The sequence below is a fragment of the Paroedura picta genome, chromosome 2, assembly GCF_049243985.1.
Source record: "Paroedura picta isolate Pp20150507F chromosome 2, Ppicta_v3.0, whole genome shotgun sequence".
Taxonomy (NCBI): Eukaryota; Metazoa; Chordata; class Lepidosauria; order Squamata; family Gekkonidae; genus Paroedura; species Paroedura picta.
This window is the reverse complement of record NC_135370.1, coordinates 160,989,003-161,016,989: the sequence shown is the minus strand read 5'-3', so window position 1 is coordinate 161,016,989 and position 27,987 is coordinate 160,989,003. Positions and strand designations below refer to the sequence as shown.

Here is a 27,987-nt window from a genome sequence, read left to right as displayed (position 1 = left end):
TGCTGTTCTGTGTTAGAACTGACTTTATTGAGTGGCTTGGCTGTTTTTAGTAACTAAGTAGCAGCGGACAAGAGGAAATTGGTTCAGCTATTCTCTATGTAACTGATTTTAAATCTGTTTTAAGGGTTATACAACTGAGAACATTTATCTCTTTTCCTGTAGGAGGGGCAGAATGGTTTTGACTTTAATTTTAACAATGACCTTCTATGGATCAAGTACTTAATTAGGCATCCCATAAAGCTGATAGGGGACCTGGCACCATTCCACACTGCAGACCAACCAACACAGGGCTGGGCTTTTGCAGTTGCTGGTGGCTGGGTACAGCAATGAGGATCTGATAACTGTAAACTCAAAGACTTAATTAGATATTTCTCTTCGTTCATTTTGCTCTCTTCCTTTCATTATCTGACATTTATCTAGCCCCATTTTTAATCCCCCTCCCTTTTCAGTCTGAACTCTTCCTCTATCCTGCTTGGCTACTTAAGAGAATATATTTAATAGTAGTACAGCAGCAAACCTTTGTTAATATTATGAATAAATGGGGGGGGAATTAATATTTCCCCATAATCTAACAAAGTGGTAAATTCCTGCTTCTCCCCCCTCTCCCCTGAACATGCATAAAAATGGAATGTTAATCTGCTTTAGTGTAATAAACGAGTGACAGAAGTTAGAATATATATTTACGTTATCTATATCCAGCCTTTCTTCCCAACAGGAACCCAGAAGTGACTTATATCATTCTCATCCCCTCCATTTGACCCTCACAACAATCCTGTGTGGCAGTTTAGGCTGAGGGTCACCCAGCGACCTTGCATAGCAGACAGAGAATTTGAACCTGGGTCTCCCCGATCCTAATCTGACACTTTCAACAACTACACAAACTTAGCTTTCATTTCAAATAGCAGGGGATGGGAAGTCTGGAGGTAACCCAGGCCAGAATATTTCAGTTCCTTTCATTTTTGGCCCTCAAACTCCCACAACCAATTTTGAGGTTTCTAGTTTTGTTTTATTATATGCTATATGTCTGCCAGCTAGGAGGACATGTAGAACAGTACCAGCTAGATATCAAGGGGAAGAATTTCACCGTCAGAGTAGTTCAGCAGTGGAACTGGCTACCTATGGAGGTGGGGAGCTCTCCTCACTGGTGGTCTTCAAACAGCGGCGCAGCCACTGTAGCGAGACTTTTGTTTTGGCGCAGGGGGGTGACGTCATCCTGTCATGGCTGCCCCCGTGCGACTCCCACGTGGCCCGTCATCCAGGAAGCGGCGGCGGCTGAGCCTGGTGCGCCCGCGGAGGTCAGCGTCTTCGGGGGGAGAGAGAGGGGTCGGTGGGTTCCAGCGCGGCTGGAACCTGGGGGTGGGGGTTCGGGGCAACTGAACTGCAGTGCGACGGCTGGGAAGAAAGAAAAGGGAGTCCGCAGAAGCCCCCAGCCAGTGTGACGGATTACACCCCCCCCCGCCCATACTTTTATCAAGTCACTTAAGATTACTGAATTGGTAACAGCGTGGAGACCCCCATTGACACCCATCGCACTTGTTTCTGGACCGGTATGGTTAAGATGTGGCTGCCCGAACTGTTCACACGTGCCGTCGGCTGAGTGTTCGAACGAAATATCCATGTTCTGGCTCCTGTCGCTTACCGGCGGTAGGCAGACGAATTGGAGATGTCTAATATAGGGTGTTGGACTCCCTTAAACATTTGACCGGCAATATATCTGACAGGTTTTTAAAATGGCCCACGACCCCACTCTTGGTTTTTAGTATATCTGCAGTCTACAACATTCGAGCTGCAGCTCTTCCCCGCCTACAACTTCTTGGGTTAAGTTTTGCACTTCTTTATAACGTTTTAATATAGTGTCTGATTCTCCTGTACCTTGGAAGTTAGTGCATGGGGATCTGAGTTCTTTCGTTCCTTCTCTCCCTCACAGACTTTACCAAATAGGAAACAAATGCAGCAGTTGAGCAGTCCCAGCACTGTATCTGTTTGGTGGGAAAAGATGCCTCTGTTCAATGTTTGCCTTTTATACTTAAATATATAAATCATATGCAGATCTCCTACTGGGGGGGGGAGGAGAGAAACTCTTATTTACACACCTGTCTGATTAAGTTCTCCCGTATTAATTTTGCAAAGTGCAGGTAACAGTAAGAATTCCTGTATCTTCTCACTGATTTCATGATTCAGGTCTAAAATTACTTTGCTTTAATGGATTCACTCAATTTTTGAATTAAAATATAACAACTTTGGAGACCATAGATTCTCATAGGGTGGTTGCCAATTTTAACATAAGCTGGACAGGCTTCCTAAAAAAGTGGGGGAGAGAGAAAAGTATTACAAATAATACCAAATTTTGAGAGGATGTCTGTTCAGAACAAATTGTGTGGAACCAAATGTTCGAAGCTAGTAAGAGAACACAAGCATATGAAGGCCATATTGAGGCAATTTAAAGTGGGAGTTGCTTTCAGGGGTGATTAAAAAAAATATTTAGAGAAAAAATTGGTTTGGCTCAGGTAATGCCGTAGCAGCTCTTTTGTAAAAAAAAAAAAAATTAAAGGCTTGAGCAGGCTGGAAAAGACTGCCCAAGGGAGAAGAAATTTGTAGATTGCAGACACTTTCGGTACAATTAAGATCACCAGTGTCATAATTCTGGCAGACCCATATTAGAACAATATCATTTCCAAGTAAAAATCGCAGCAGCAAACAAACAAATGCCACATAGATGGACCACCAACAAAATCACAGGATGGCTTGGGCAGCAGATCAGGAATCAATTGCTAGAGCCGCCATGTGTGGCTTTGGTGGGGTGCCATGCCCAAGCTTTCTGGCACCTGCAAGAAGAAGGCTGTAAACATAACCCAGATGGAGCTCAGCTGCTGCTGGCAGCAAGATTTTATTCACTCACTCCCCCCCCCATCCATTAAGAGAATGGTGCTAATCTTGTTTTCCCTAAGAGTTGCCTTGCTGGATCAAATGACAGATATATCACTTTGGGTCCCCATTGGGGGAAAAGGTAGAGGTATTCATGAAATGAATAAATATATGAGAAAAAATGGGGCTTCAGTGGGCTTAGAAGGTTAGGAATAAACAGGCATTTAAATGTGACAATAAGCCATACAACACCATTTATAAAACAAAGTGTCTTCAAACCATAATTAGTTATGACATCCACATGCAGACTGCCCAATTCAATGAGGTTTATTGGGTAATGACAAAATGGGCTTTCCAACTGGGTCTTAGAATTGATTTATTATAGGTGATGGTGTTTCAATTGACATCTCACACTTTCTGAAATAGACCTGCCTATTGCAGCTGCTGGACGATACCGATAGTAGCATAAGGAGCTTGTCTTCCCTCTGGAGAAGTGCAGGACATGCAGCAGGCACAAGTCAGGTTTTGTTACTTAGACCTGGTAGGCTAACCAGATCTGACTGCATGAATTGTGATTTAAACATATCCCAATGTATTGTAACATTTGAAGACAGAATAAAAGGAGAAAAGAAAGCAGAATGAGATGAGGGAGCAGCAATGAGGATTCTGTATTAATCTGTAAGACTCACCCACTGCACTGCACAAAACTGTAATACATTAAAACAAGTGTGTGGGTATATTTAACTGTGTATATATATGTAAGTAACTATAAGTAACTACATTTATTGAGGCTTCTTGTGTGCCAGTGTTTGGACTGCAGAAACATTATGGATTAATCAACATGCTCATTAATGTTAAATTGCATTTCTAGCTATTCTTTTTAGATAGATGAGTTTTCTTATACAGGTTCTTTGTTGATTTCTTGCTCTACATTTTGACATGAGTTGACCTGATCCTTGGCCTACAGGCATTTGATCAATACTGATTATTCTGTGTCATGTTTACATTAGTTTCCTGGGTTCTTTTCTTTTCTTTTTTTGAAGATCAGCCATGAAGCTCAAAAGAGGAAAGGCGTTTAAGACCCCATCAAAATTGAAGCGCAAAGGCATCCAAGTAACAGGACAATGGAAACCGATTGAGATCGACCCGAATCTCTTTGCCGATGAGCAGCTTGGTGGCTTAGTATGCTTTGAGGAGCTTAGAGATTATAAATTGGTGGCTTCTTCTAAAGTAGGAGATGAAACCAAAAAGAGAACGGCTGTTAGTGAGGAGGAGCAGACAGAAAGCACAGTTCCCAAGAAGAAGAGAAAGAAAGAGAAGAATCTGGGACAGGAGGCCAGAGGAAGCAATGAACTGAACACAGAAGATCAGGGAACCGAGGTGGAAGACAGTATCATGAGTCAAGTGGAGAGTGATGCAGCCATTGTGAAAAAGAGCCTAAAAAGAAAACAGAAAACGAGAAAACAAAAGAAGAAAGTATGTCCTACTCCAGATATACCCACTACATCTTCTAAGAAGGTGAAAAACTGGACTGCAGAAGTTCTGTCTGCCTCACCAGATCTACAAGCAGATATGTCCGCGTGGAAAGGTCTCTTTGTTCCTGAGCCTGTTCTCCAGGCACTGGGCGATTTAGGATTCAGTGCTCCGACTCCTATTCAGGCTCTGGCTCTGCCTTCTGCCATTCGAGATAGCATGGACATCCTTGGTGCTGCGGAAACAGGTACAATCTCATGCTGTTACCCTGTCTCTTGCAAATCGTGTGCATGTATTCAGCGCATCCATGAGATGTTACCCTCCAGTCAGGGAGGCAGGAAATATCATAAACCTCAAGCTACGGCATCTTCAGAACTTCAGTGATGGCTCTTCTCTCTGTTTTCCCAGAATGCCACTTGGTTATGTCTCAAAGAGGCAGTAGCACGTAAGCGAGCAAACACAAGACTTGCTGTTTACTCTGGCATAGTACCCATGGGCCCCATAGCCCTACTGACACTTTTTCTACCATCCCATCAAGTGTTTTTAGAAAGTGGGTGGGTGACTTCTCATTGAGCACTGGAGTTTTGATTGACTGCAGATTTTTAAAAGTTGCTTTGTCACCAGCTGGCACCACAGCACAACAATGTACGCCATGTGACTGGAGGTAATTGTGGCAGCCATTCTGGCTCCGCCTCCTGTGGTAGGCCTCTATTTTGTGGCTGTGCTGGAATGCCAAAGGTGCCTGCAGTCTCAAGTAGGTTGGGGACCCCTGATTCACTGTCTTTTACACACATACCCCCCAAAGATGAATTATTGGGTACACAACTTCAGCATACTGTGTATGTCAGTCTTTTCTTTTTTCTTTTTTTTTTTGGAGCAAAAATATTTAGGGCCTTCTGAAGACTCCTGAGTAGGGCAGCAATGGTGAAGGTTCTAGTATTCTACACAGTTGGCTTTGGTTCACTGTGGCTCCACAGTGAAGCTTTGCATATTGGAGTTTCCAGGTTCAGTCCTTGGTGTCTCCCTGGTGGCAGGAGTTACGGGAAGCTTTTCTCTGCCTGTAACCCTGGGGAGCTGCTTCCAGTCAGTACTGAGGCAAAGGGCTGGCTTGACCTAAGACATCAACATCATTCTCGTATTGTTCTTTTGTAAAGAATAATGCAGTGTGCCTAGTTGCCTGAATGTTCTTTGGTGAGCTTTCTGTTCTGTTTGGAGACTGGGAACTAACTGATCACTTCTGCCCATATCTTCTCCATTTCTTCGGCTGACAAAATACCAGGAGTTTGAGGATTGGCAAACACAGGGAGGCGGGGAGTGGTTTGATGCTAGCTGTACCTGCAGGATTGTGTCCTTCCTCCTCTCATGGCTTGTTTCCCTCAGCCAGAGATATTTGGGGAGAGAAAGAGAATTACCAGTTGCCTAGAGGAGCACTGGCAAGGAGAAATTCACTGGTGGGGAAGAATTTGACCCCAATCCAGCCACACCTGCAAATGGTTCCCCTCCTGCCCCAGATTATTGCTAGGGGAAAATGTACGGAGGAGAATCCCCAACTTTTCTTAGAACATCTTGTTCCCTGGTAGAGTTGCCAACTCTAAGTTGCAAAATTTCCTGGAGATTTGGGTGATAGAGCCTGGGGGGGGGGGACCTCAGTGGAGATAATGTGATAGTGCCCACCCTCCAAAGAAGCCATTTTCTCCAGGGGAACTGATCTCCGTAGCCTGGAGATTAGTCGTGTTTTCAGAATATCTTCAGGCCCATGCTGAAGGCAAGGAGTACGAATTGGTGTGTATTGGGTATTAGGAAGAGAAATTGCATCACAAGAGGAGTGCTGAATAGGACCCAATTTGACCATGTCCTGATTTTCGACGTCTTTATATGGAGGCGAAAGTTGATCAGAGCAGTCAGTAGGGCAGTGGTTCCCAACCTTTTTATCATTGGGGACCAGTCAACACTTGACAATTTGACTGAGGCCCGGGGGGGGGGGTAGTATTTTGCCGAGGGACGTTGTCGCCCGAGCCCCTGCTCCACTTGCTTTCCCGCCGGTGACCCTGACTTCCACTGCTATCTGGGGAGCGCTTCCAGCAGGAGCTGTGTAGTGCCACGCCGAGGGGGAGCCCCAGCCATGGCAGCTGCTGGAGGGCACCAAAGGTGAGCTGGCGGCAGAGTGGCAGGGCAGCCCCTGAGGCAGAAGCCGGGGAGGAGGACGAGGAGGAGCTGCGGCCTGGTACCGACTGATCTACGGACCGGGACCGGTCCCCGGACCGGAGGTTGGGGACCACTGAGTTAGGGCACTGTTTCCCCCTTAAGATGGCATGGGGTGTTGTTTAAAACAGCAACAATGATCATTCTAACTGCAGTGTTTTTGTTTTAAATTCTACTAAGCAAAGTTAGCAAAAATAATTGGATTTTCTCTTTCCAAACAAAAACGTTTTCCTTAGTTTCTTTTACACAAGAATTAAAAAAAATACATTCTATGCAGTTGGGCTTTTAAAAATTTGAAGCTTCTTAAAAAAAAAACCTCTCAAAAGATACTAGAAGCCTTTGTTATGTTCAGCAGATTGAAATAGCTGATTTTTTTTCTGAAAACAAACTAGGAGAAGGTCCTGAAAATCACAGAAACTTTCCAAGCCTACTTGGTGGTCTTCAGGACCCAGCATCCTGGGGGAGAATGCAGAGATACAGCATTGGGGTGCTTTCATTTCGGCACCAGGGGGGTGGTTGTGTTTCCTTTTACATCTTTTTTTTTTTCGGCAACGGTCAGGTAAAGCAGGGCTCTCATGATGCATGTGTGCGTTTCTGTGCTTTAGGAAGTGGGAAGACGCTTGCATTTGCCATTCCCATGATCCACTCCATCCTGCAGCAGCAAGCTTCAAAGGATTTGGCAAGCGGGAGTGACAGCTCCCATGAAGAAGCAGCAGGTAGAGAAGATGATGAGCCAAGCCGGGAAGCAACTGAGGAAGCAGAAGGCCTGAACCCTGATGGGAGCGAAGCTAGAGGTGCCATCGTAGAGGGTGATGAATCTCCGGCAACAGGCTGCGTGAAGGTGTCGGAGGATGTAGAATCAGATTCAGGTGCCAAGAAACAGGATGTGCAGAAAAGCAATCCTCTTCTAGGATTGGTTCTCACTCCTACCAGGGAATTGGCAGTCCAAGTCAAGCATCATATTGATGCAGTGGCCAAATACACAGGTATGTCTGTTCCTGGCATTGCATTTTGCCTAATTGGCTTGCTGCACATGAAATGGCTTTGGCTCCATTTCTGTGCAGGCTTCTGCTTTGATAGCATAGCAGTGGCGGATCTGCATTACTTATATCTATATTTATATCTATATCTATATTTATATTGTGTTTATTTATTCATTCATTCATTCAATTTTTAAGCTGCCACTCCCAAGAGGCTCGCGGCAGGTTGCAACATGTAAAAACCCCAATAAAATTCCCCTAAAAACAATATAAATTACACAATACCCATCCAAAGATCCAACATACAATGCAGCGTTAAAACAGCTAACAAATTCCCCCTAGCCAAGACCTCCGGGGAGGATATGGGAGAATAGATCTCCAGCCATCAATAAGATGTTGAAGAATGTTGCTATTGAGGAAGCGCAGAGTGTGATAAAGGTAACTGCTTTGGCTTCCTCACAATGGCGCTTTTTCGTTTTAGAAAATATGAGTTTTCGAGTCCTTTTAACCATAAGAAGAACCTTGCTGGATCAGACCAGTGGCCCATGTAGTCCAGCATAGTGGCCAACCAGTTCCTCTGCAGGGCCAACAACTGGGTGTAGAGGTCGAGACCTTCCCCTAATGTTACCTCTTGGCACTGGGATTCAGAGGTTAACTGCATCTGGATGTGGAGGTTCCCCCTCAGTCACTGTAGGTAGTACTCAACCTGGATAGCCCAGGCAAGCCCAATCCTATCAGGTCTTGGAAGCTAAGAAGGGTCGGCCCTGGGTGACACTTGGAAGAGTAAACTCTGAGGAATACCATGGCCATGATGCACAGACTGGCAGTGGTAAACCACTTATCTTGTCTGTATCCAGACAGGATCTCCTGGCTACATAATACACATGCTATACAATAAACGAATAAATAATACGATAGTTAGCAGCCACTGGTAGCCCTATCCTGCATGAGAATAGCAGTGACTCTTAAAAATACCAACAGTCTCAGAAACCAAAGTAAATTAAAATTGTTAGTGGTTGCTCAGCCCCCTCCCATGGCTATCCAAATCAGAATAAATTATGCAAAGTGAGAGCAGTGCTGTATATTTGCATAATGTATGCACATCAGAAGATTCTGCTCCACTGTCCACAGAAATGTCTGGAAACAGAATTTCTTGAGCAGTAAATATGGGGTGAGGGTGAATTTGGGATATTACTGTGTCCCCACAAAGGAGGCCTAGATTCCATAAATCATTAATCAGGTAAAAACAGTTTTCAGGTGAGAAACACACTGTAAAATATTTGCAAAAAGAATTTCTGTTTAAAATGATAGCTTTTAAAAATTGGGCTTGAGAATGAATTAACACAGAGAAAATTCTCTGTCTCATTTAGGGGAAAGGGGGAAATATCCAAAAGCTTCCAACTCAGTCAGCCTCACCCCAAGGTGCAATAGTTGTCTTTCAGCAGTAGACCAGCTGAGACCAGACGTAATCAGCAGTGACCGAAGGGCCCCTGCTCCCCCTCCCTCAGAATTCCTCCAATAAGCCCTGGACCTGTTTGTATTGTTACATTATTGTTTTGTTATATTGTACTGTTACACTGTTACCTGGTTACAACTATTAGTTATTATTATAAGGTTATTCACATGTTTTTATGTATTGTTCCTTGTTCTTATGTAAACCGCCCTGAGCCTCCGGGGAGGGTGGTATATAAGTATGATAAATAAATAAAAATAAATAAAAATAAATAGAAGAAACAGAGCAGATAAATAAGCAAATAGGGAACCAAGTGGATGGCCAAAGCTATTTTGTTGGTCAAGAATGGTGATATGCGGTGTGGAGCGCATAGTTCCCACTGAGGGGTTTCCTAGTGCCCACTTGCCTCTTCCCCAAAGCATCTTTTCTCTGAACAAAAAGCCAGTGCGGCCTTTCTTCCACTTCACTGCAGCAACAGAACCCAGATTCAGCCGTGAGCCAGCGTGGTGTAGTGGTTGACAGGTGGACTCTAAACTGGAGAACCGGGTTTCATTCCCTGTTCCACATGAAGACTATTTGGTGTCATTGGGCCAGTCACAGTTCTCTTAGAAATCTCTCAGCCTCACTTACCTCAGAAGGGAAATATTGTGGGGAGAGGGAGGGAAGGCAATTGTAAAACACTTTGAGATTAAGACGAAGAGTTGGTTCTTGTATGCCGCTTTTCTCTACCCGAAGGAGCCTCAAAGGGGCTTCCAATTGCCTTCCCTTTCCTCTCCCCATAATAGACACCTTGTGAGGTAGGTGAGGCTGAGAGAGCCCTGATATTCCTGCTCGGTCAGAACAGAAGAAGAAGAGTTGGTTCTTCTATGCCGCTTTTCTCTACCCAAATAGTCTCAAAGCAGCTTATAGTCGCCTTCCCTCACCTCTCCCCACAACAGACACCCTGTGGGGTGGGTGAGGCTGAGAGAGCCCTGATATTCCTGCTCGGTCAGAACAGCTTTATCAGTGCTGTGGCGAGCCCAAGGTCACCCAGCTGGCTGCATGTGGGGGAGTGCAGAATTGAACCCAGCTCGCCAGATTTAGAAGTCCACACTCCTAACCACTACACCAAGCTAACTCTTCTTTGTCTTCCTAGTCGGAGGTGATTGGCTTTCAAATTCCCAGTATTTTGTGACTGGCCTCAGTACTCCATTGCAGCCATTTTGTGACTCACCACAACCTTTCATGGCTCCCATTCCCTACTCTCAAAATCCTAAAAGTTGTTCACAAGCACAGCAAGGTTGGGGACACTGGTCTATAAATGCAAGATAAAAGGGGAGGTTTAATTGATACTGGCCATAGGCATTCTCTTCTGTGGTCTGAATTGTTTTGGCACACTACCTGATCCCATGCACGTTTCTGTGAGAAGTGCTTGGAGTTCACCTAATAAATACATATAGGAATTCTAGCGGTTGAATTCTAGTGGTTCTAGAACCAGAACCACTAGTTCTGGTTCTAGTGGTTCTAGTGGTTCTAGAACCAGAACCACTAGTTCTTACAGCTATAAGTCTCCCTGAGTGTTTCTGTATGAAGAACACCTTCCATTCCAGAAGTACTTGTTACTCTCAGGGTGTACCGTTCCTTCCGGTACTTGTCAGTGAGCATGGAACAAAAATAATTTCTTTCTCTGCTTGTAGTTCTGGGAAGCCTCTTGCTCCAAGGCTTTCTTTGAATTAAAGGAATGCTCAGTGGCAGGACAGATCTTGCAGGCTCATTCTCTGAGGAGCTGGTTCAGCCATTTCTCACATGGCTGGCGAAGCGTGTCATTAGCTTGCTTTTGTGCTGTGAAATATTACACGTTTCAGGATGGAGCGTCCCTTCAGATAATGCTTCCGGCCCTTCGTGTCATGCCAAACTTGTTCTTTCCAGGTATTAAGACAGCTCTCCTTGTCGGCGGGATGGCTTCTCAGAAGCAGCAGCGCATCTTGAAAAGGAAACCAGAGATCATCGTGGCAACCCCAGGGCGCCTGTGGGAGTTGATTCAGGAGAGGCATCCACATCTGTCAAACCTCCGGCCGCTCAGGTACTCAGAGGCTTTTCAGATATGACACGCTTTCCTAACAGAGCCTGGGCTACTTTAATATCATGGTCTCTTGCCTGCACTGCGTTGTTCACTGGGTGAGCATTCTGGATGATGCATTATTGGTACTGGAGAGTCAGTTTGGTGGAGTGGTTAGGAGTGTGGACTTCTAATCTGGCATGCCGGGTTCGATTCCCCACTCCTCCATATGTAGCCAGCTGGGTGACCTTGGGCTCGCCACGGCACTGAGAAAACTGCTCTGACCGGGCAGTGATATCAGCACTCTCAGCCTCACCCACCTCACAGGGTGTCTGTTGTGGGGAGAGGAATGGGAAGGTGACTGTAAGCCGCTTTGAGCCTCCTTCGGGTAGGGAAAAGCGGCATATAAGAACCAACTCTTCTTCTATGTTTGTTCAAAGTTCGTCTTTGCTGCATTGAGGATTGCAATGAATGCAGTGACTGGAATGTTGATCCTTTTACCTAGAGCAATGGGCTCAAAGGGTTTTATTCTCACAACAACCCTATGAGGTAGGTTAAAACGATAGAGAGGAATTGTCCCCAGAGCTCCACACTGGTTTTCACTTAACCAAGTTTCCCTTCTGGAACTTTCTGCCAAGTGAGTTACCTTCATTCTTTATTTGTCTTGATTGGTATGAAAATGTTTAAGCAGCAACTTTGAGGGCTTTGAGAATTGTTGCGTGCATGTGGTGTGCATTTCATTTATCACCAGTATATCTGATTATCAACATAACGCCATCTGTGGATGCTTAAATCCAGAGTTTGAGGCTACGTACAAACAAGACAGACCTTTCTACGTGCCTCAAAAAGTCCTAAATTTTCAGAAAAATCTGAAACATAACGTCCTCACCAATTAATAGAAGCAGTGCCTGTACCTTTAAGAAACAAATGTACTCTTTGTGCCTGATGTGGACATTGCTAGGCAACCTACAACAGTAGACATTTTCAGGCTTTGAGAGAGGACTACTTGGACCACAGCAACTCCGGGTGATTGATATTGCGTGGCATGCATATCTCACTTAGCAAAGGCTTCTTGCTGTTCAACCACCACATAAAAATCAGTGTGTTGCAGTGATTATAGTTACAGCCTAGGACGGGGGCATCTAGGATTGTATCTTCCCTCTGCTGTGGTAAATCACTGAGTGATCTTCAGGCATTCACACTCAGCCTAGCCCACCTCACAGGTTTTTTGTGAGGATAAAAGGGAGGAGATACTTTAGGTGTCATGTGGAGTTATAAATCAAAATTTCTTCCACAGAGAGGCTGCAGGGGCAAATAGTACAAGTTCACGGCCTTCCACCTCATGGCTCGCCTTACGTTCGAACCAAAGTTCCAGGGAGGGATGACCTGCAGGCTAGTTCCTTGTCTGCGCCTTCTAAGGCAGTGGTCCCCAACCTCCGGTCCGGGGACCGGTCTCGGTCCGCAAATCAGTCACTACCGGGCCACAGCTCCTCCTCATCCTCTTCCCCGGTTTCTGCCTTGGGGGCTGCCCTGCCACTCTGCCGCCGGCTCACCTTTGGTGCTCTCCAGCAGCCGCCATGGCTGGGGCTACCCCTCGGCATGGCACTGCGCAGATGCTGCTGGCAGCGCCCCCCCAGCGGGTGGCAGGAAGTCAGGGGCGCCGGCAGGAAAGCAAATGGAGCAGGGGCTCAGTCGGCGGCAATGTCCCTCAGCAAAAGACTCAGTAAAATTGTCGAGTGTTGACCGGTCCCCGGTGATAAAAAGGTTGGGGACCACTGTTCTAAGGTGTTCACACTCCTTGTGCCAACAAGTCACCCTTCCTGCTGAATGTGTGAAATCAGCCTCAAAGGCAATTCTGACTTGCAACGTTCCATGCTGGAGTCTGAGCCCTTGAAGAGAAAACATACGCACCTCTTCACGGACTCTTAACATTCGTGTCGAGCGTGATGCATAACACATTTATTTTGGGTGTCTGCGCCTGGCTACAAAACATCAAGTAGGGGATGCCACCTTTTCTTCTCATCACCTTGCTCCTCTGATTCTCATGCATTTCGGGCAAACACCCGCAAACTGTCTCTTGCCATCTCCCCGGCAGGTGCCTGGTGATCGATGAAGCCGACCGGATGGTTGAGAAAGGGCATTTCTTAGAGCTCTCTCAGTTGCTGGAAATGCTGAACGACTCGTACTATAACCCCAAACGCCAGACATTCGTCTTTTCTGCCACCCTGACTCTGATCCATCAAACTCCCACTCGAGTTCTCCAGAAGAAAAAAGCTCTGAAAATCGACAGGAAGACCAAGCTGGAGATGCTGATGCAGAAAGTAGGCATCAAGGGCAAGCCCAAAGTGATTGACCTGACGAGAAAAGAGGCCACGGTGGAAACTCTCACAGAGACGAGAATCCACTGTGACGTGGAAGAGAAAGATTATTACCTCTATTACTTCCTGCTGCAGTACCCCGGCAGGACCATGGTTTTTGCCAACAGTATAGACTGCATCAAACGGCTGACTGCGCTCCTGACCATACTGGACTGCAATCCCCTGCCTCTTCATGCGAACATGCACCAGAAACAACGGCTGAAAAACCTGGAGAGGTTTGCGGAACGTGACCGGTAAATTTTATTTATAGTAATAGAATTAAGTATAAGTTGGCCACCAGCCAGTTTTTATTGAAACGGTGAGGGGTAGTGAACCTGTGCCTCCATGTTGACCTCTAAAGTGGCATACCACATAGGTACTTGTTGTAGATTGTCTCTTTTCCTTGTATTTTTGATTTAGATTGAGTCCAGGCTGGAGATCATAGAATCATAGAGTTGGAAGGGGCCATAAAGGCCATCTAGTCCAACCCCCTGCTCAACGCAGGATCAGCCCTAAGCATGTTGCAGTCTTTGGGGGGGGGGGGAGAATTAGGGGAAATTTTTTTCCCCAGAGGATTTTTCCTCAGTGGAAATGTTGAAGAGCACTGGAACCTCCTATGAATTCCTTTTCTTTTTCTTTTGGGGTGAGTAAAATGCTTTTTCATATAAGGTTTAATTGGCTTAAAATGTGTAGCATGAAAGAGTCTGAGGACTTTTACGCCTCCAATTTTTCCAATGCAAAAAACAGGGAAATTTTTGGAGAGTGCTGAACAGATTCGATTGTGAAATACTTCCCCCTTTTGGAATGAGTTAAATGGTTTTTAAGACAAGATACTGTTCATTCAGCTTTTAGTACGAGAAAGGCTGAAGCCTTTTTCAGTTTCTCACTGGAAAAAATAGACAATTTTGGGGGACACTGGAAAAACACCTAGGAAAAAAAAATTTCCCTCTTTGGAATGAATTAAATGTACTAAGATGGGATGGGGTACTACAGTTTTCAGCTTTCTCTAGCTTTGGTGTTGGGCATGCTTGTAGAAAACTAAGGCACTTACAGTTTTACATTTCATAAATATGTCAGCTAATGCGGTTTTATCTGCTGAGTAAGTTATAAATTATGTATTTTGCATTGGTAAAGCTGCAAAATAGGTTTAGGTTTGATAGGAAAGTAATTTCACTTCCCCCGCAAAATTTCCAAGTTTCTTTGTGGAAAAACACAGAGTTTTTTTCCCCCTATGGCTTCAGAATTTCTAGACATTTTGCATCTCTAGGCCTGGCAATATCCCTGGAGGGGCTGATTTTGGCCCACTAGCTTCTCTGTGTGGGCAAGGAAGCATGGAACATATTTTGAGTCAACATGATTACGGACCATGGTTCAGGGGCAAATCATCTGCTTTACATGCAGAGTGGCCCAGGATCAGTCCACATCATCTCCCGTTAAAAGGATTAGGTAGAAGGTAACGTGAAATTACCTCTGCCAGAGACCCTGTAGAGCTGCTACCAGTCAGAATAGAAACAATGACCTTGAAAGACCAAAGATCTGACCAGTAGAAGGCAGCTTCTCATTTTCAAGGTTTAGGTTACTCTCACAATCAGACCACGAATGAATATTCCACCAATAACCCTTCTACAGTGTTAATTCCCAGGAATGCCCCAATTCTTTCTTTCAAGGAAAGAGACAAGGAAATCCTCCAGTATCCATTAAACAGGATCAGCAGTAATATTGTACACCAGTCCTATCAAAATGCTGTACCCATTCCACAACTCCAAAAGAGACACTTGGGCATCATTAAAAGCCCCAGGAAGCAAAACAGATGTGCAGGTCTGCAGACACAGAGGTCCTCCTTACATCCATTGGTAAGTTGCTCCACAGGGTAGGGGCCATGACAGGAATGGTTTCTGCTCTGACAGGGGAGGATTGGCAAAAAGTAGTCAGACAGAAGAATGCCATTTCCCCCCTGCAGTTCTTATTAGTGGAGCTAGATCAGGGGTATAGAATAATAGAATCATAGAGTTGGGCCATATAGGCCATCTAGTCCAACCCCCTGCTCAACGCAGGATCAGCCCTAAGCATCCTAAAGCATCAAAGAAAATCCAACCTTTGCTTGAAGACTGCCAGTGAGGGGGAGTTCACCACCTCCTTAGGCAGCCTATTCCACTGCTGAACTACTCTGACTGTGAAAATCTTTTTCCTGATATCTAGCCTATATCGTTGTGCTTGAAGTTTAAACCCATTACTGCATGTCCTCTCCTCTGCAGCCAACGGAAATAGCATCCTGCCCTCCTCCAAATGGCAACCTTTCAAATACTTAAAGAGGGCTATCATGTCCCCTCTCAACCTCCTTTTCTCCAGGCTGAACATTCCCAAGTCCCTCAACCTATCTTCATAGGGCTTGGTCCCTTGGCCCCAGATCATCTTAGTCGCTCTCCTCTGGAATGCTGACAGGGGCTCATGGGAATTGTAGTCCACGGACATCTGGAGGGCTGCAGTTTGACTACCCCTGTGCTAGATAGTGCCATCAAGTCATAACTTACAGAGTTTTGGAGCCAGAACTTTCAGGCTGATTTGTCATTGCCTACCTCTACGTAGCAATGCTATGCTTCCTTGGTGGTCTCCCATCCAAGTAGTGACGTGAGGAAGGGCACGGTCTGTTTCAGAACCCTTAAATCAGATTTGGCCAGTTCATCCCCCCCCCCTCCGAATCCAGGTTCTGAGGAGGCACCTCTCCTAGCATTTCCCAAACATTTCAAGCCATTTAAACCCTCCGTTTTGCTCCCTCTCCTCCCAACAGAGAGAAGTGAAAGGGAGGCTTTAAATGGCTACAAGCCATTTCAGCCTCACAGTGGGAGGTGCGGGGGATGCCTTGGCCGTGGGAGGCAGCCAGAGTGCCTGGCAGCCATTCTGGTCATACAGTGGAATGTGCATGCCTGTCTGCTGTGAGGCTGAAATGTCTAGCAGCCATTTTGGAGGTCCATTTTGCTTATCCCCACTTCTAAAGATTGAAATCACACTATAAGCTCACTGGAAATTGGACCTAAAACTGAAATATTACTGCCAGGGGCTGCCCAAGCATTTTGAAACCTGTGCTCACAATCTGGAGAAACATAATGTATACAAAAGTAGTGTTGAGTTGGATCCCACAGATCTGTTCAGTTATCAGAAGAGTTTTCCTTTCTAGTGAGACCCTTTCTCATGAGGAGATTCCTCATGCCAGGGGAAAGCTAAAGTGGGTCCATAGGAATCAGCCCACCATTCCCTGGGATGTTGCACATGTGGGATAGTCCTGCCTCTCAATTCCATAGGCCACTGATTCTGTCCCTCAAAACTGCGGTATTTCCAATATTTGCATGGAGAAGAGTGTGTCAGTGGTCTCAGGCTGGAGCAACTCAGCATGGGCTTTCACGGTTTGTCCTGTAACTCAGAGCATGTTTGCATTAGTCACTGCTTCTGAGTCAGTGTCTGCTTGAGGCTGCTGTGATGCACGTCCAGCTTCTCTTCTCCTCCCCGAGTGCAGCTGGGAGACGACGCGGAGGCAGCGTTGTTACGTTGAAAACTGCGCGTCTGCAAAAACGGCAGATTCCGTCACGCTCTGCTTTGCAAAGCTCCTGATCCCCCCATGGCCACTGTAAAGAAAAATGGGAGCTATTTGATATTGACTCCAACTCAAGGTACCAAGAAAGCATTCGGAAGTATTGATTGCAGTGCAGTGATATAAGGATAGTGTTTTCTGGTTGCTCACTTGTGCCGTCCCAATAAGCACCTTTTAATCCTCACTTCTGCAGCCGTGTCCAGTACCTTTTCTGGTGTTAAATGAAAGGGTTTGTTGGCTTGCTGTTGCCATAATGAGTCCATCTTGGTACCCAATTCGTGCATTTTTAATTTCCCCTTTCCTTTTGCTTGGGGTCTGCATGACCCCCAATACCCTTTTAGTGACATGCCAGAGGACAGTTGAAGCACTGCAGAACAATGGATATTAGAGATCACTTTGCTTGGCGCCGCAGCTTCCCCCTCAAAAGCAGGGATGAATTGAGCCAGGTTGGACCGGAGCACAGTTCAGGGCCTTGTCAACTTGGACTCCTTGTGCTCCCAGTTCCAGTTAAGGCCCAGTGGCCCTGCCCCTGTGGTCAGTGTTTGTACTGCAAAGTGTAGCATTGCTGATCAGTGTGCTCTAACTCTGAGGCAAGTGCATCTTGATAGGTGCACATCTTGAGCAGGAACTGTTGCTGACCACCCCACCCGCTCTGTGGAGCTGCCTGTCTGGGTGACATAGCCATCACTCCCCGCCCCCCCCAGATTTTTGTTTGCCAGCGGTCCATCCTTTTCATGGTTGGATGCTGCATTTTATTCAGCACTCAAGCCAGAAAGGTCACCTGCCCCTTATTTAGAGACATATGGCTAGAAGCAAAATAATAATAATAATAATAATAATAATAATAATATATTATATTTATTTATAATATATTCATTATTATGCAAGGCGAACAAACCAGTCAGTCCTAGAGGAGATCAGCCCGGACTGCTCCTTAGAAGGCCAGATCCTGAAGATGAAACTCAAATACTTTGGCCACCTCATGAGAAGGAAGGACTCCCTGGAGAAGAGCCTAATGCTGGGAGCGATCGAGGGCAAAAGAAGAAGGGGACGACAGAGAATGAGGTGGCTGGATGGAGTCACTGAAGCAGTCGGTGGGAACTTAAATGGACCCCGGGGAATGGTAGAGGACAGGAAGGCCTGGAGGATCATTGTCCATGGGGTCGCGATGGGTCGGACACGACTTCGCAGCTAACAACAACAATTTATAATTTACTCTTCCCTGGGTGCTCGGGGTGGGGGTGGGGGAACATTCTTAAAACAATAAAATAATTCAACAAAACATTATAGCATAATAGATCTCTTAATTCCATAACTGCCTCCCTCTTATGGTAGGAGAGTTGATATTGGTCTACATCTAACTACATACATTAGTTCAGCAGTGGAATAGGCTGCCTAAGGAGGTGGTGAGTTCCCTCTCACTGGCAGTCTTCAAGCAAAGGTTGGATACACACTTTTCTTGGATGCTTTAGGATGCTTAGGGCTGATCCTGCGTAGAGCAGGGGGTTGGACTAGATGGCCTGTGTGGCCCCTTCCAACTATGATTCTATGATTCTACATTTCAGATTCTGATGTAAATTTGGCTGGTGTTTTGAACAGGCAGGCCAGGAATCCGACATCTTTTTCAGCTTTGACTGTAGGCCTGGTGGAACAGATTTGTCTTGCAGGCCCTGCGGCCCTGATCTACCCAGGAACGTGTTCCACCAGGCCAGGAGCAGAGCTGAAAAGAGAAGCCAATGGAGTATTTTTTAAAAGATCATAACCGTGTAGGGCAGAGCCTGGTTTGGCCCACATATCTCCAGTCAGGGACCATTATGAGACATACCTGTAATTGTTTTGAGATCCCAGTTGTAGATGGGTATGCACTTGATGAGGTGGCCCTGTTTGAGGGGGAAGAGATTTCTTTTAATGTAGTTTTTTAGTAGCTCCTTGGGGTCGATCATGATAGAAGGCTAAATAAAGCGTGGTCCTCTTTGAGTAGGTTCTCTTCCCTTTCCTCCAGAATCCTTGTCATATTTATCTTCGCAGTACATGTGAGGAACTGACAAGCTCTTTAGCCAGTGATTTTTCACATGGCCTGGCCAGCTTACTTTGTGAAGGGGGCATTACTTGGTTTGTAGGACAGACAGCTCAGCTCTCTCCACTTTTGTCCTTTCAGCTGCGTCCTCCTCACAACGGATGTTGCCGCTCGTGGTCTCGACATTCCTAACGTGCAGCATGTCATTCATTACCAGGTACCTCCCTTCTCCCCAAAGGTGGTTGTGTAAAATGTGAATAACTGAACAAGCAGAATGGGTGGAGGGCAACCCCCTTGACTGGGCGTGTCTGTGATCTGAAGCCCAGAAACAGGCAACAAAAAGTCTCAGTCAAGGCTTCTTGCAGGCCATCACAGACCTGTCTGCATGCCAGATTGGCCCACCAAAGAGTAGAGTTGCCAGCTCTGGGTTGGGGAATTCCTGAAGATTCGGGGGGTGGGGGAGAAGGGTGCTTTGTCATGGAATCCACCATCCAAAACAGCTGTTTTCTCCTTCAGTGGGGCTGAAGTCATCCAGGCTGGTTAGGTCATGCCTCTGTTTTCTCAGGTAGGGCATTCATATGTAAATTTTTCAGAGCCGCCTTCTTGAGCGACTTGAGCTTGACTAGCCGGTCTGGATTGCCCTAACCCTAGGGTTTCTTGACGACCCTGGAACAGTTTTCCAAATGGATGGGCATTAATTATTTTTTTAAAATTGTTTATTGGGTGATGTCATCATGTATGGTCATGTGAACCTCCCCCCCCTCCAAAAAAAACCAGACAGTGATGGGCCTGGAGGGTGTGGGAAGGTGAGGGGCCCCAGGTGGGCGTGTACACAACTATGCTCCCCAACCATACTCTGCATGATAGCACCACTTCTAGGGTTTCTTGAAGCCTGAAGAATGTTTCAAGGGTTTCTCAATGGTAAAAGAAGTTGAGAATGGCTCTTCTAGTCTATAACTATCCTCCTTCCCCACCTCCCTTTCAGTCCCGTCCTTCCCACAACCCCTCCTGATTCTAAAATGTGACCTTTGGGAAGTTAGGATTCGTGGAAGATTGAATTTTGCGACCCAGACAAATGTTATGTTTTTTTCTCTGTGCTTGCACAGAATTGCAGTAGACGCACAAGCCTTCTCTGATCCCCAGGGAATGTCAGCTTTTCTTCCAGAGCAAAGTGCTCTGTCCCCAAACAAAGGCAACCTGTGATGCTGAAGCAGTTACCGAAGAAGGTGTGAAAGTGCTTTCTGGGAAAGAGACATGCTGTTCTCGCTTTGTCGACTCTGTCCTGTCTCCATGGAAGTGTTAATCTCTTGTGCTTTCATAGGTCCCTCGAACTTCTGAGGTCTACGTGCACAGGAGCGGCAGGACAGCCAGAGCCGCCAGCGAGGGCCTCAGCTTGTTGCTGATTGGCCCAGGTGATGTGATGAACTTTAGAAGAATTTACAAGACACTGGCAAAGAGCGAGGAGCTTCCCTTTTTTCCAGTGGAAATGAAATTCATGACTGCTATCAAGGTAAATATGGTCTTTCTTACAGCTCAGCGCCTTACTTCAGCTACAGTGCATTTCAGAGTCCCTTGAGAACACAGAGAAAAATACATTGCTGTTATGCTTGTAAGAACCTCTTGTGGCGCAGAACGGTAAGGCAGCAGACATGCAGTCTGAAAGCTCTGCCCATGAGGCTGGGAGTTCGATCCCAGCATCCGGCTCAAGGTTGACTTAGCCTTCCATCCTTCCGAGGTCGGTAAAATGAGTACCCAGCTTGCTGGGGGATAAACGGTCATGACTGGGGAAGGCACTGGCAAACCACCCCGTATTGAGTCTGCCATGAAAACGCTAGAGGGCGTCACCCCAAGGATCAGACATGACCCGGTGCTTGCACAGGGGATACCTTTACCTTTACCTATGCTTATCAATAGTCGAAGGCTTTTGCAGCCTGAACCAATTGGTTGTGATGGGCTTTCTGGGCTACCAGACCACGGCCACACAGTCCAGAAAGCCCAACACAACCCATTACGTTTTTGTATTGGGAATGCTGGTCAGGGAGTTCCATACAGGTAGCCATGATAGGCTGTAGCAACAAAAGAAAACGGGTCTAGTGACACCTTAAAACAGGCTTTCTCAACCTGGGTTTCCTGATGGCCCTGGAAGGGTTTTTAAAGTACATTTTAAAAGTTTGTTAAACATTTTTTGGGTGATATGACCATACATGGTCATGTTGACCCCCCCCCCAATGACTAATAATGGATCTGGATGGGATGGGAGGGGGGACATATACACAGCTCTGCTTCCCAGCCCTATTCTGCATGATCGATTTCTGGGGTTTCTCAAAGCCTGAAGAATGTTTCAGGGGGTTCTCAAAGGCTGCCTTTAATGCAGTTGTTTGGCTGGCAAAGTATCTTGTTAGTCTTCAAGGTGCCTCTGAACTTTTGATCAGAGAATATCTGTGATCGAAAACCAGTATTTCAGCTGGCAAGTGTTGATCCTATGCCAATTTTTGGTGTGACTTCCTGTTTTTAAAAATGCCTGCTCTGGACTGCCTGGAAAGTTTAGCATATAAAGCGAAGGAAAGGGGTGGGGGGAATGTTTGAATCAATTTTCCAAAACCACAGGGTTCCCTAAATTAGTTTTGTGATACTGAAGAGTTGTTTGATAGCACGGCATCATCCCAATTAGAATTTGGCAGTGTTATGCTGTTGTAGTCAATGCAGTCAGAGTGCATTTCAGATTTCGATCAGATTCATCTGGACACCCTAAAGCCGATATCAGTTGCACTCCTAAGAAGTAAGCTGTATTGAACCCTGACCTGGAAAGCCCAGGCTAGCATGATCTCGTCAGATCCCGGAAGCTAAGCAGGGTCAGCCCTGGCCGGTGTTTGGATGGGAAACCTCCAAGGAATACCTGGATTGTGAGACAGAGGCAGGCAGTTGTGAGCCATGTCTCTTGCCCTGAAACCCCCATAAGGTTGCCAGAAGTCGGCTGTACAACAACAGTAACATCAAAAATACCCATTGGATGAAATGAGACTTAGAATCATAGAATCATGGAGTTGGAAGGGGATCTCCAAGGTCATCTAGTCCAACCCCCTGCAGAATACAGGAAATTAACAACTACAACTCTTACTTCCAAGCAAACCTAGTTAGGATTGCCTCTTTTTGCTGTGAAAAACTGAATGTGTAAAGTGCCATGTCGGGGAAGTGCCGTGGTGGTAAAGCACACGCATGGCAAAGTTCCCCGGTCCAAGCCCTGGTATTTCCAGTTCAAAGGGTATCAGGTTGCAAAAAGCTTGGAATGAACTTTCCTTGCCAGTCCAAGCAGACAGCATTGAGCCAGAAGAACCAAAGGTCCGACTCTGTGTTGTGTGCTTTCGTGTTCATGGGGTCAATGCGAGTGGCTCTTGGATTACTCTCTGCTGTCTGAAACAGGCTGGTTCTTAATAGAAGGCCAGCTTTCCCTTTTGTCAAATGCTGGTTCTGTTAAGTTGGATAAAGGATTCTTATTTAATGTGCATCTCTTTTTTTAGCTCTTAGAAGCTGGGGTGCCATAAGCCCCACCAAAAGACATTACACAGTCTTCATTGGGGAAGAGAGAGAATTACACGAGGACGTTAAAATTAAAGCTGTTTTGAATGCATCGTTTTAAGTAGCTAATTGCAGATAATGAATTATTTCCAAGATTAACTTTTTCCTTTCTTTGGCTGCTTAAGAATTCTGATTGTTCGTTACCCTGCTGTCATTCCTGCTGCTTTAATAATTTAATCCCTTTGTGTGTGTGACCTGTCAGTTAAATCAGCATGCCTAAAATGCAGCTTTTGGGGTGTGTGGCAGAACAGGCCTGCTTCGGCCTGCAGACCCTATTCCACCTTGCCCTCTCCAAGGGAGTCCCAACTTTTGGAGAGTCTCTGTCTCCATCTGTCTGTCTAGGGCAACATTGTCACCATCACATGACCCGTATACAGAATTGCCTGATAAAAGGGCCAGGACCCCAAATTCCTTTCTGAGTACTAAGGCCTTGCCCTTGTGTCTCCATCATCTGGTCACCACTGGGACAATTTACTGTCTGGGTGTCTTCTCTTCCTTGAGCAGGGGATTGGGCTAGATGGCCATTATGGCCCCTTCCAGCTCTATGGTTCTATGTGGTATGCAGATGCATGCTTCCTCTGAATGCACAAGCTCCATGGGCCACCATGTCCAGTAGTTCAGAGGTAGTCAACCCGTGGTCTTCCAGACGTCCATGGACTACAATTCCCATGAGCATTTGCTGGCAGGGGCTCATGGGAGTTGTAGTCCATGGACCTCTGGAGGACCACAGGTTGGCTACCCTTTCAGTAGTTGACAGACCCTTCTTCCATGAACTGGTCTAACCCTTTTTAAAAACTAGATAAGTGGCCACACTTGGCCACATCATGGGTACTGAATTATGCACTGAATTGGCCACATACAAAGAGTCCTATGAGCCAGACCAGTACTCCAGCAGCTGTGTGAATTGAATAGAGCTGTTTTGAGTGCCAACATCCTGATTCTATGGGACACAAAGACGTATTTGCCAGAGAATGCCACTGTGCTTTGTTGCAGGAGCGGGTGAACTTGGCACGACAGATTGAGAAGGTGGAGTACTTCAATAACCGAGCAAAACAGCACAACTCTTGGCTGCAGCAAGCCGCAGATGCCCTTGAGCTGGATCTGGAGGACGAAGCCCTCCTAGGCAAGTAGGGGTTATTACGTGGGCACGTGAGGGAGGGGGGACTACCAGTAGGGAGGGATTACATGCCTGTCACCCAAAATGCAGAGATGCATGCTGTGACCAGGTTACTCCAGGAATGAGAATTCTGGTCTGTCCATACTTTTTAGTAATGTATATATACGTTTGGCTTTAAAATACAAAATCAGGCTCAACAAGAGAGAGTTCATATCTTTAGGAAAAGCACATGGGTGCCAGTCGCTGTAAAATGCATGGAATCTCTGAATGTTTTCCAGAACTTTGTTATACAAATGGAGAGATTATGGATTCTAGTTTATAACTCGCAAAATTCCAGAGCGTGGTCATGGAAGTGACTGGCCTGAAATCGCTGGCCTCTTGGATCCTGAGTGACACTGCTCTGCTAGGATAGTCTTCTTATGAACCATGGCCCTTCCATCCACCCATACCCATTGTCTGTCTAGGTCCAGTATAGACTGCTCCAATTGGCAACAGTCCCATTTGCCCGGGCTTGTGATTGGGTTTGAACAGCAGCGATCTTTCAATTGAGGAGGGATGGGTTGGTACCTTATTTTTGGTTTGAATTGCAAATGTTTTTTAATAATTATTCTAAGTTGCCTTGAACCCTGAGGAAAGGCAGGAGATGAATGCTTTAATAAAGAATACCCCCATAGCATTGTATGATTTTGGGGGGGGGGGGTGTTTATTGGATGTCATTCTTGATTCTTAAAATAAAATAACATGCATGGCTACAGGAGGCCGGCCCAGCGAGCAAGAAGAGAGTCAGAAGCAGAAGATGCTGAAAGGGATGAAGAAGCATCTGAAGCGCTTGCTGTCCCAGCCAGTTTTTAAGAATATCATGAAGACCAAATACCCAACCCAGTCTGGGAAACTGCCCTTGCCAGAACTATCGGAGACAAATCCCCAGTCTGCACTGAGCGCCATGTCAGAAGCACAGAGGAGGAAGAGGAAGAAGAAGAAGCTGAAGGAAAGTGTGGATGTCTGAGATGGGTGGTGTCGAGATCAGGAGCCCCGATTCCTCCCTCTTGAAGCTAATGGTGGTCCCCAAGTTATCTGATGACCTTTACAAACATTCCTGTCCTGCAAAGCTTGCCCTGCCCCCTGCCACTGATTCAGCTCCCATGTACCATTCTAAGTAGATGCAAATACCTCTCTTCCTGTTTGGTTCTTTCTGTTTTGGATCCTCACTGCTCCAAGTTGAGGGGAGTGCCGAAGTGGATCTTTCTCACCTTTCTCCACCTTCCGCATCCCCATTACTGAGGTTTGGAGGAACTTTTGAAACAGTGTGACACAAGGGACTGTAGCAAGTTGGAGGGATCAAGCAGGGAGTAGCTAAAGTTGCTCCTCATTTTCGTCGGGGCTTTTTCTCCGTTTACTGTGCTCTTTCAAAGGAGAGGATGAGTCCAAAACCCCCTGCTTGCCAAAGCCGCTTAAGCTATGTGGCATGTTGTTTTCAAGCAGCTGTTCTTCAGCAGCTGTTTTGCAGGGACTGTTGGGGGAAAGCAGGAAAGGTTTCCATTTCTGCAAACTCCTTCCACTTGTGGAAGGCTGGAGCCAGCCCATGAAACCCTGTGGATGCCTGGTCTCTGGTGAATGCGGCTCTTGTATGTCATGGAAAAACATCATCCAAAAGGAATAAGTGGGAGGAAATCTTCTCAGCTGCTCAGACTGACAACCAAAATCAAGCCCGCACCAGTATATATGAAGGGGGTCTCAGAGGAATATCACTCCTTTGAAGTGTGGAGTACATGATGTTTGTATGGTTGGTTCAGAATGCTTCTGCCATGTTCCCTTTTGGGGAGAGGAAATTAAAACATGCCATGGGGAAGGAATTTGAAGTGCACGCTGTGTAAAACTGAGGATGTATCTTTATCCTTTTTCTTGGACTTGCCCCCCTGAAATCTTTATTAAAATAGTTTAACTATTTCAATTTTGGACTGGGGCTGATGTGACTATTCATGATCAGAAAACGCTTGACATTCCTCTGCACAGGTGACAGACGTGGAGAAAAGTTCCGGGAAGTGTTGGATGTAGTCCCTTACACAACATCTTGGTTTTCCTCCTAGTCTGTCAGCCACCTTAACCTTGTGGTTCTAGTCTATTCTCTAATCCCTCGTTGCACACATAATAATGTGTATTTACATATTCATAGGTATTATTTCACGTCTGCCTAATTTGTCTGCTGCCTAATTTGTCTGCTAGGGTCTCCCAGATCTTAATAAGACATTGTAACCAATATACCGACACTGGCTCTCTCATTTTGCTGTTCTGCAGCTGATCCCTGTTTCCCAGGGACAGACCACTGAACAAGCCTGGGCTGAGCCAAGGTGTCTAGACAACAAGATGAATTACAACTACAACAAATCAGGATTCAAAACTGGTTTCTCAGCTGGTTTAAGAATCCTGTTTTGTGGCTACCCTAATAAACAGAGTTATCAGGGCAGCTGGCCTTGAACATAAGACCATAGCGATGTTTAACCAAATTGTAGTTTACCGTGCTATCTATCAAACAGATTCTTGGTCTGTTTTAAACAGGAGCTTGGTATAGTGGTTAAAAGTGGTGGGTTCTAATCTGGCGAGCCGGGTTTGATTTCCTGCTCATCCACATGCAGCCAGCTGGGTGACCTTGGGCTCATCACAGCACTGATAGAGCTGTTCTCACAGAGCAGTCATACCAGGGCTCTCTCAGCCTCACCCACCCCACAGGGTGTCTGTTGTGGGGAGAGGAAAAGGAAAGCAATTGTAAGCTGCTTTGAGACTCCCGGTAGAGAAAAAGTGGCATATAAGAACCAACTTTTCTTCTATATGACTTGTGACAGCACAATATCTTTGTCACCTGCCAAATTTTCTACCCACACAAAAATACTTTCCCTTCCTTCCAACAACAACAAGAGGTCCAGCTTCCACAACAGCCATTTTCTCCAGGGGAGCTGATCCCTGTTGTCAAGAGATAAGTGATTATTTCAGAGCTCCCCACCCTTTGTGTGGGCCTGGAATCACAGGTGATGTCTAGATGACAGAGATGAATTCCTCTGGAGAAAACAGCAGCCTCCAAGGGTGAACTCTACAGCATTAGACCCCATCGAGGTTCCGCCTCATCCCCCAACCCTCCCCTTGCCTCTACCCTTCATCCCCTAACCCTCCCCTTGGTTCTACCCTTCATCCCCTAACCCTCCCCTTGGCTCCACCCATCAATCTCCCAACCTGGAATTGGTACGTTTACAGGCTGGGAGTGGAAACGTTTTGCCCTTTCCTTGTTAGTGCCCCCGTTTCATAGAGAAAGGAGTCCATACAGCAGCTCTGGAACAGCCATAGATAGGATTTCTGCACTCACAAGTTGTGCAAACCTGTTTTGGAGGAATAAGTCAAAAGGGTCTGGAACAGAGTGATTTCTCATGGACAGGTTTGCCAGTGAGTTATGCTTTCTGAATTCATTGCCCTCAACAACTTAAAACTTCGCAGGGTAGATCAATTTTGAGTAGTTATATAATTGCAATAAGAATGACTGACTTGGGGGGGCGGGGAATGAGATGCATAGGGGAAGAATGAACACAGTCACCTCACTCTGCAACCTTACAAAGATAATTTGGTATGAATGTTGTCATGCACGGGGAATAGTTTCACCAAAATTAATCTACTCCAGCTGCTGGTTGCCTCTCGAAAGAAATACCACGCTTATATTTGTAATTTTATTGTTATTGTTTTCGGTGTGGTTGCCACCCTGGAGCTACCAATTTTAAAATATAATCATAAATAAAATGAATTCATGACTTTCAAAGACACACAGGGAATTTAGCTTGTAATAGCTTATTTCTGCTCATGCATAGAGAGGGAAAACAGACCGAACTGTACATCAGAGTTATGAAAACGAGAGGCAGGAAGAGGGTCATTAAGGCTAGGTTTGTACATTATGAAAATACCATGTAGGAAATGGGATGTGACCCACTTGGGGTTTTGCAGTGGCAACTATGTGGGGCAGGGCTTCAGCGTTTGCTTATGTTGGTGGGGGTGTCAAAGCCAGCCAGTAGAGTGACCCAGCAGGGCCCTTCTTAACACCATGTACACCCTCTGATCCCATTTGCTATCAGTTCACCTCTGACCTGTTTCATACGTTGCTTTCATGATTTGGGAGCTGCTGTGTGGTCTGATCTTATGCCAGTCCAGGAGCATATAAGGGATCATGTGGTATGTGGTATGAGTACAATCAGTACGGCTATGAAGTCTCCAGTTCTAGCCCCGGACCAGTCTAGAATGACCCCAGAAGTGACATGACTGTGGTGAGTGTTGCTCTAGGATTCCACC

The 27,987-nt window shown here is 46.0% G+C and overlaps 1 protein-coding gene across 3 annotated transcripts; it reads left to right on the top strand.

The window, feature by feature from the left end:
- The first annotated feature begins 1,187 nt into the window (after window positions 1-1,187).
- On the top strand, window positions 1,188-25,615 carry DDX24 (DEAD-box helicase 24). Of its 3 annotated transcripts, none has more exons than XM_077323556.1 (9): window positions 1,188-1,295; window positions 3,909-4,585; window positions 7,146-7,526; window positions 10,882-11,035; window positions 13,107-13,622; window positions 19,113-19,188; window positions 20,293-20,481; window positions 23,541-23,670; window positions 24,420-25,615. In XM_077323556.1, exons 1-9 carry the CDS (start codon window positions 1,219-1,221, stop codon window positions 24,668-24,670), a joined length of 2,451 nt encoding a protein of 816 aa, XP_077179671.1. In that variant the 5' UTR covers window positions 1,188-1,218; the 3' UTR covers window positions 24,671-25,615. The 3 variants fall into 3 exon arrangements, with proteins under 3 accessions (XP_077179671.1, XP_077179673.1, XP_077179672.1); XM_077323558.1 differs by having other exon boundaries at window positions 1,207-1,295; window positions 3,914-4,585; XM_077323557.1 differs by lacking the exon at window positions 1,188-1,295 and adding an exon at window positions 1,626-1,644.
- The last annotated feature ends 2,372 nt before the right edge of the window (window positions 25,616-27,987 follow it).

Excerpts from the sequence above, each read along its gene's own strand:
- DDX24 (XM_077323556.1), top strand. The coding sequence starts at position 1,219 with ATGGCTGCCCCCGTGCGACTCCCACGTGGCCCGTCATCCAGGAAGCGG. Across the intron at positions 4,586-7,145 it reads CCTTGGTGCTGCGGAAACAG|GAAGTGGGAAGACGCTTGCA; the intron begins GTACAATCTCAT and ends TCTGTGCTTTAG. Across the intron at positions 7,527-10,881 it reads TGCAGTGGCCAAATACACAG|GTATTAAGACAGCTCTCCTT; the intron begins GTATGTCTGTTC and ends TGTTCTTTCCAG.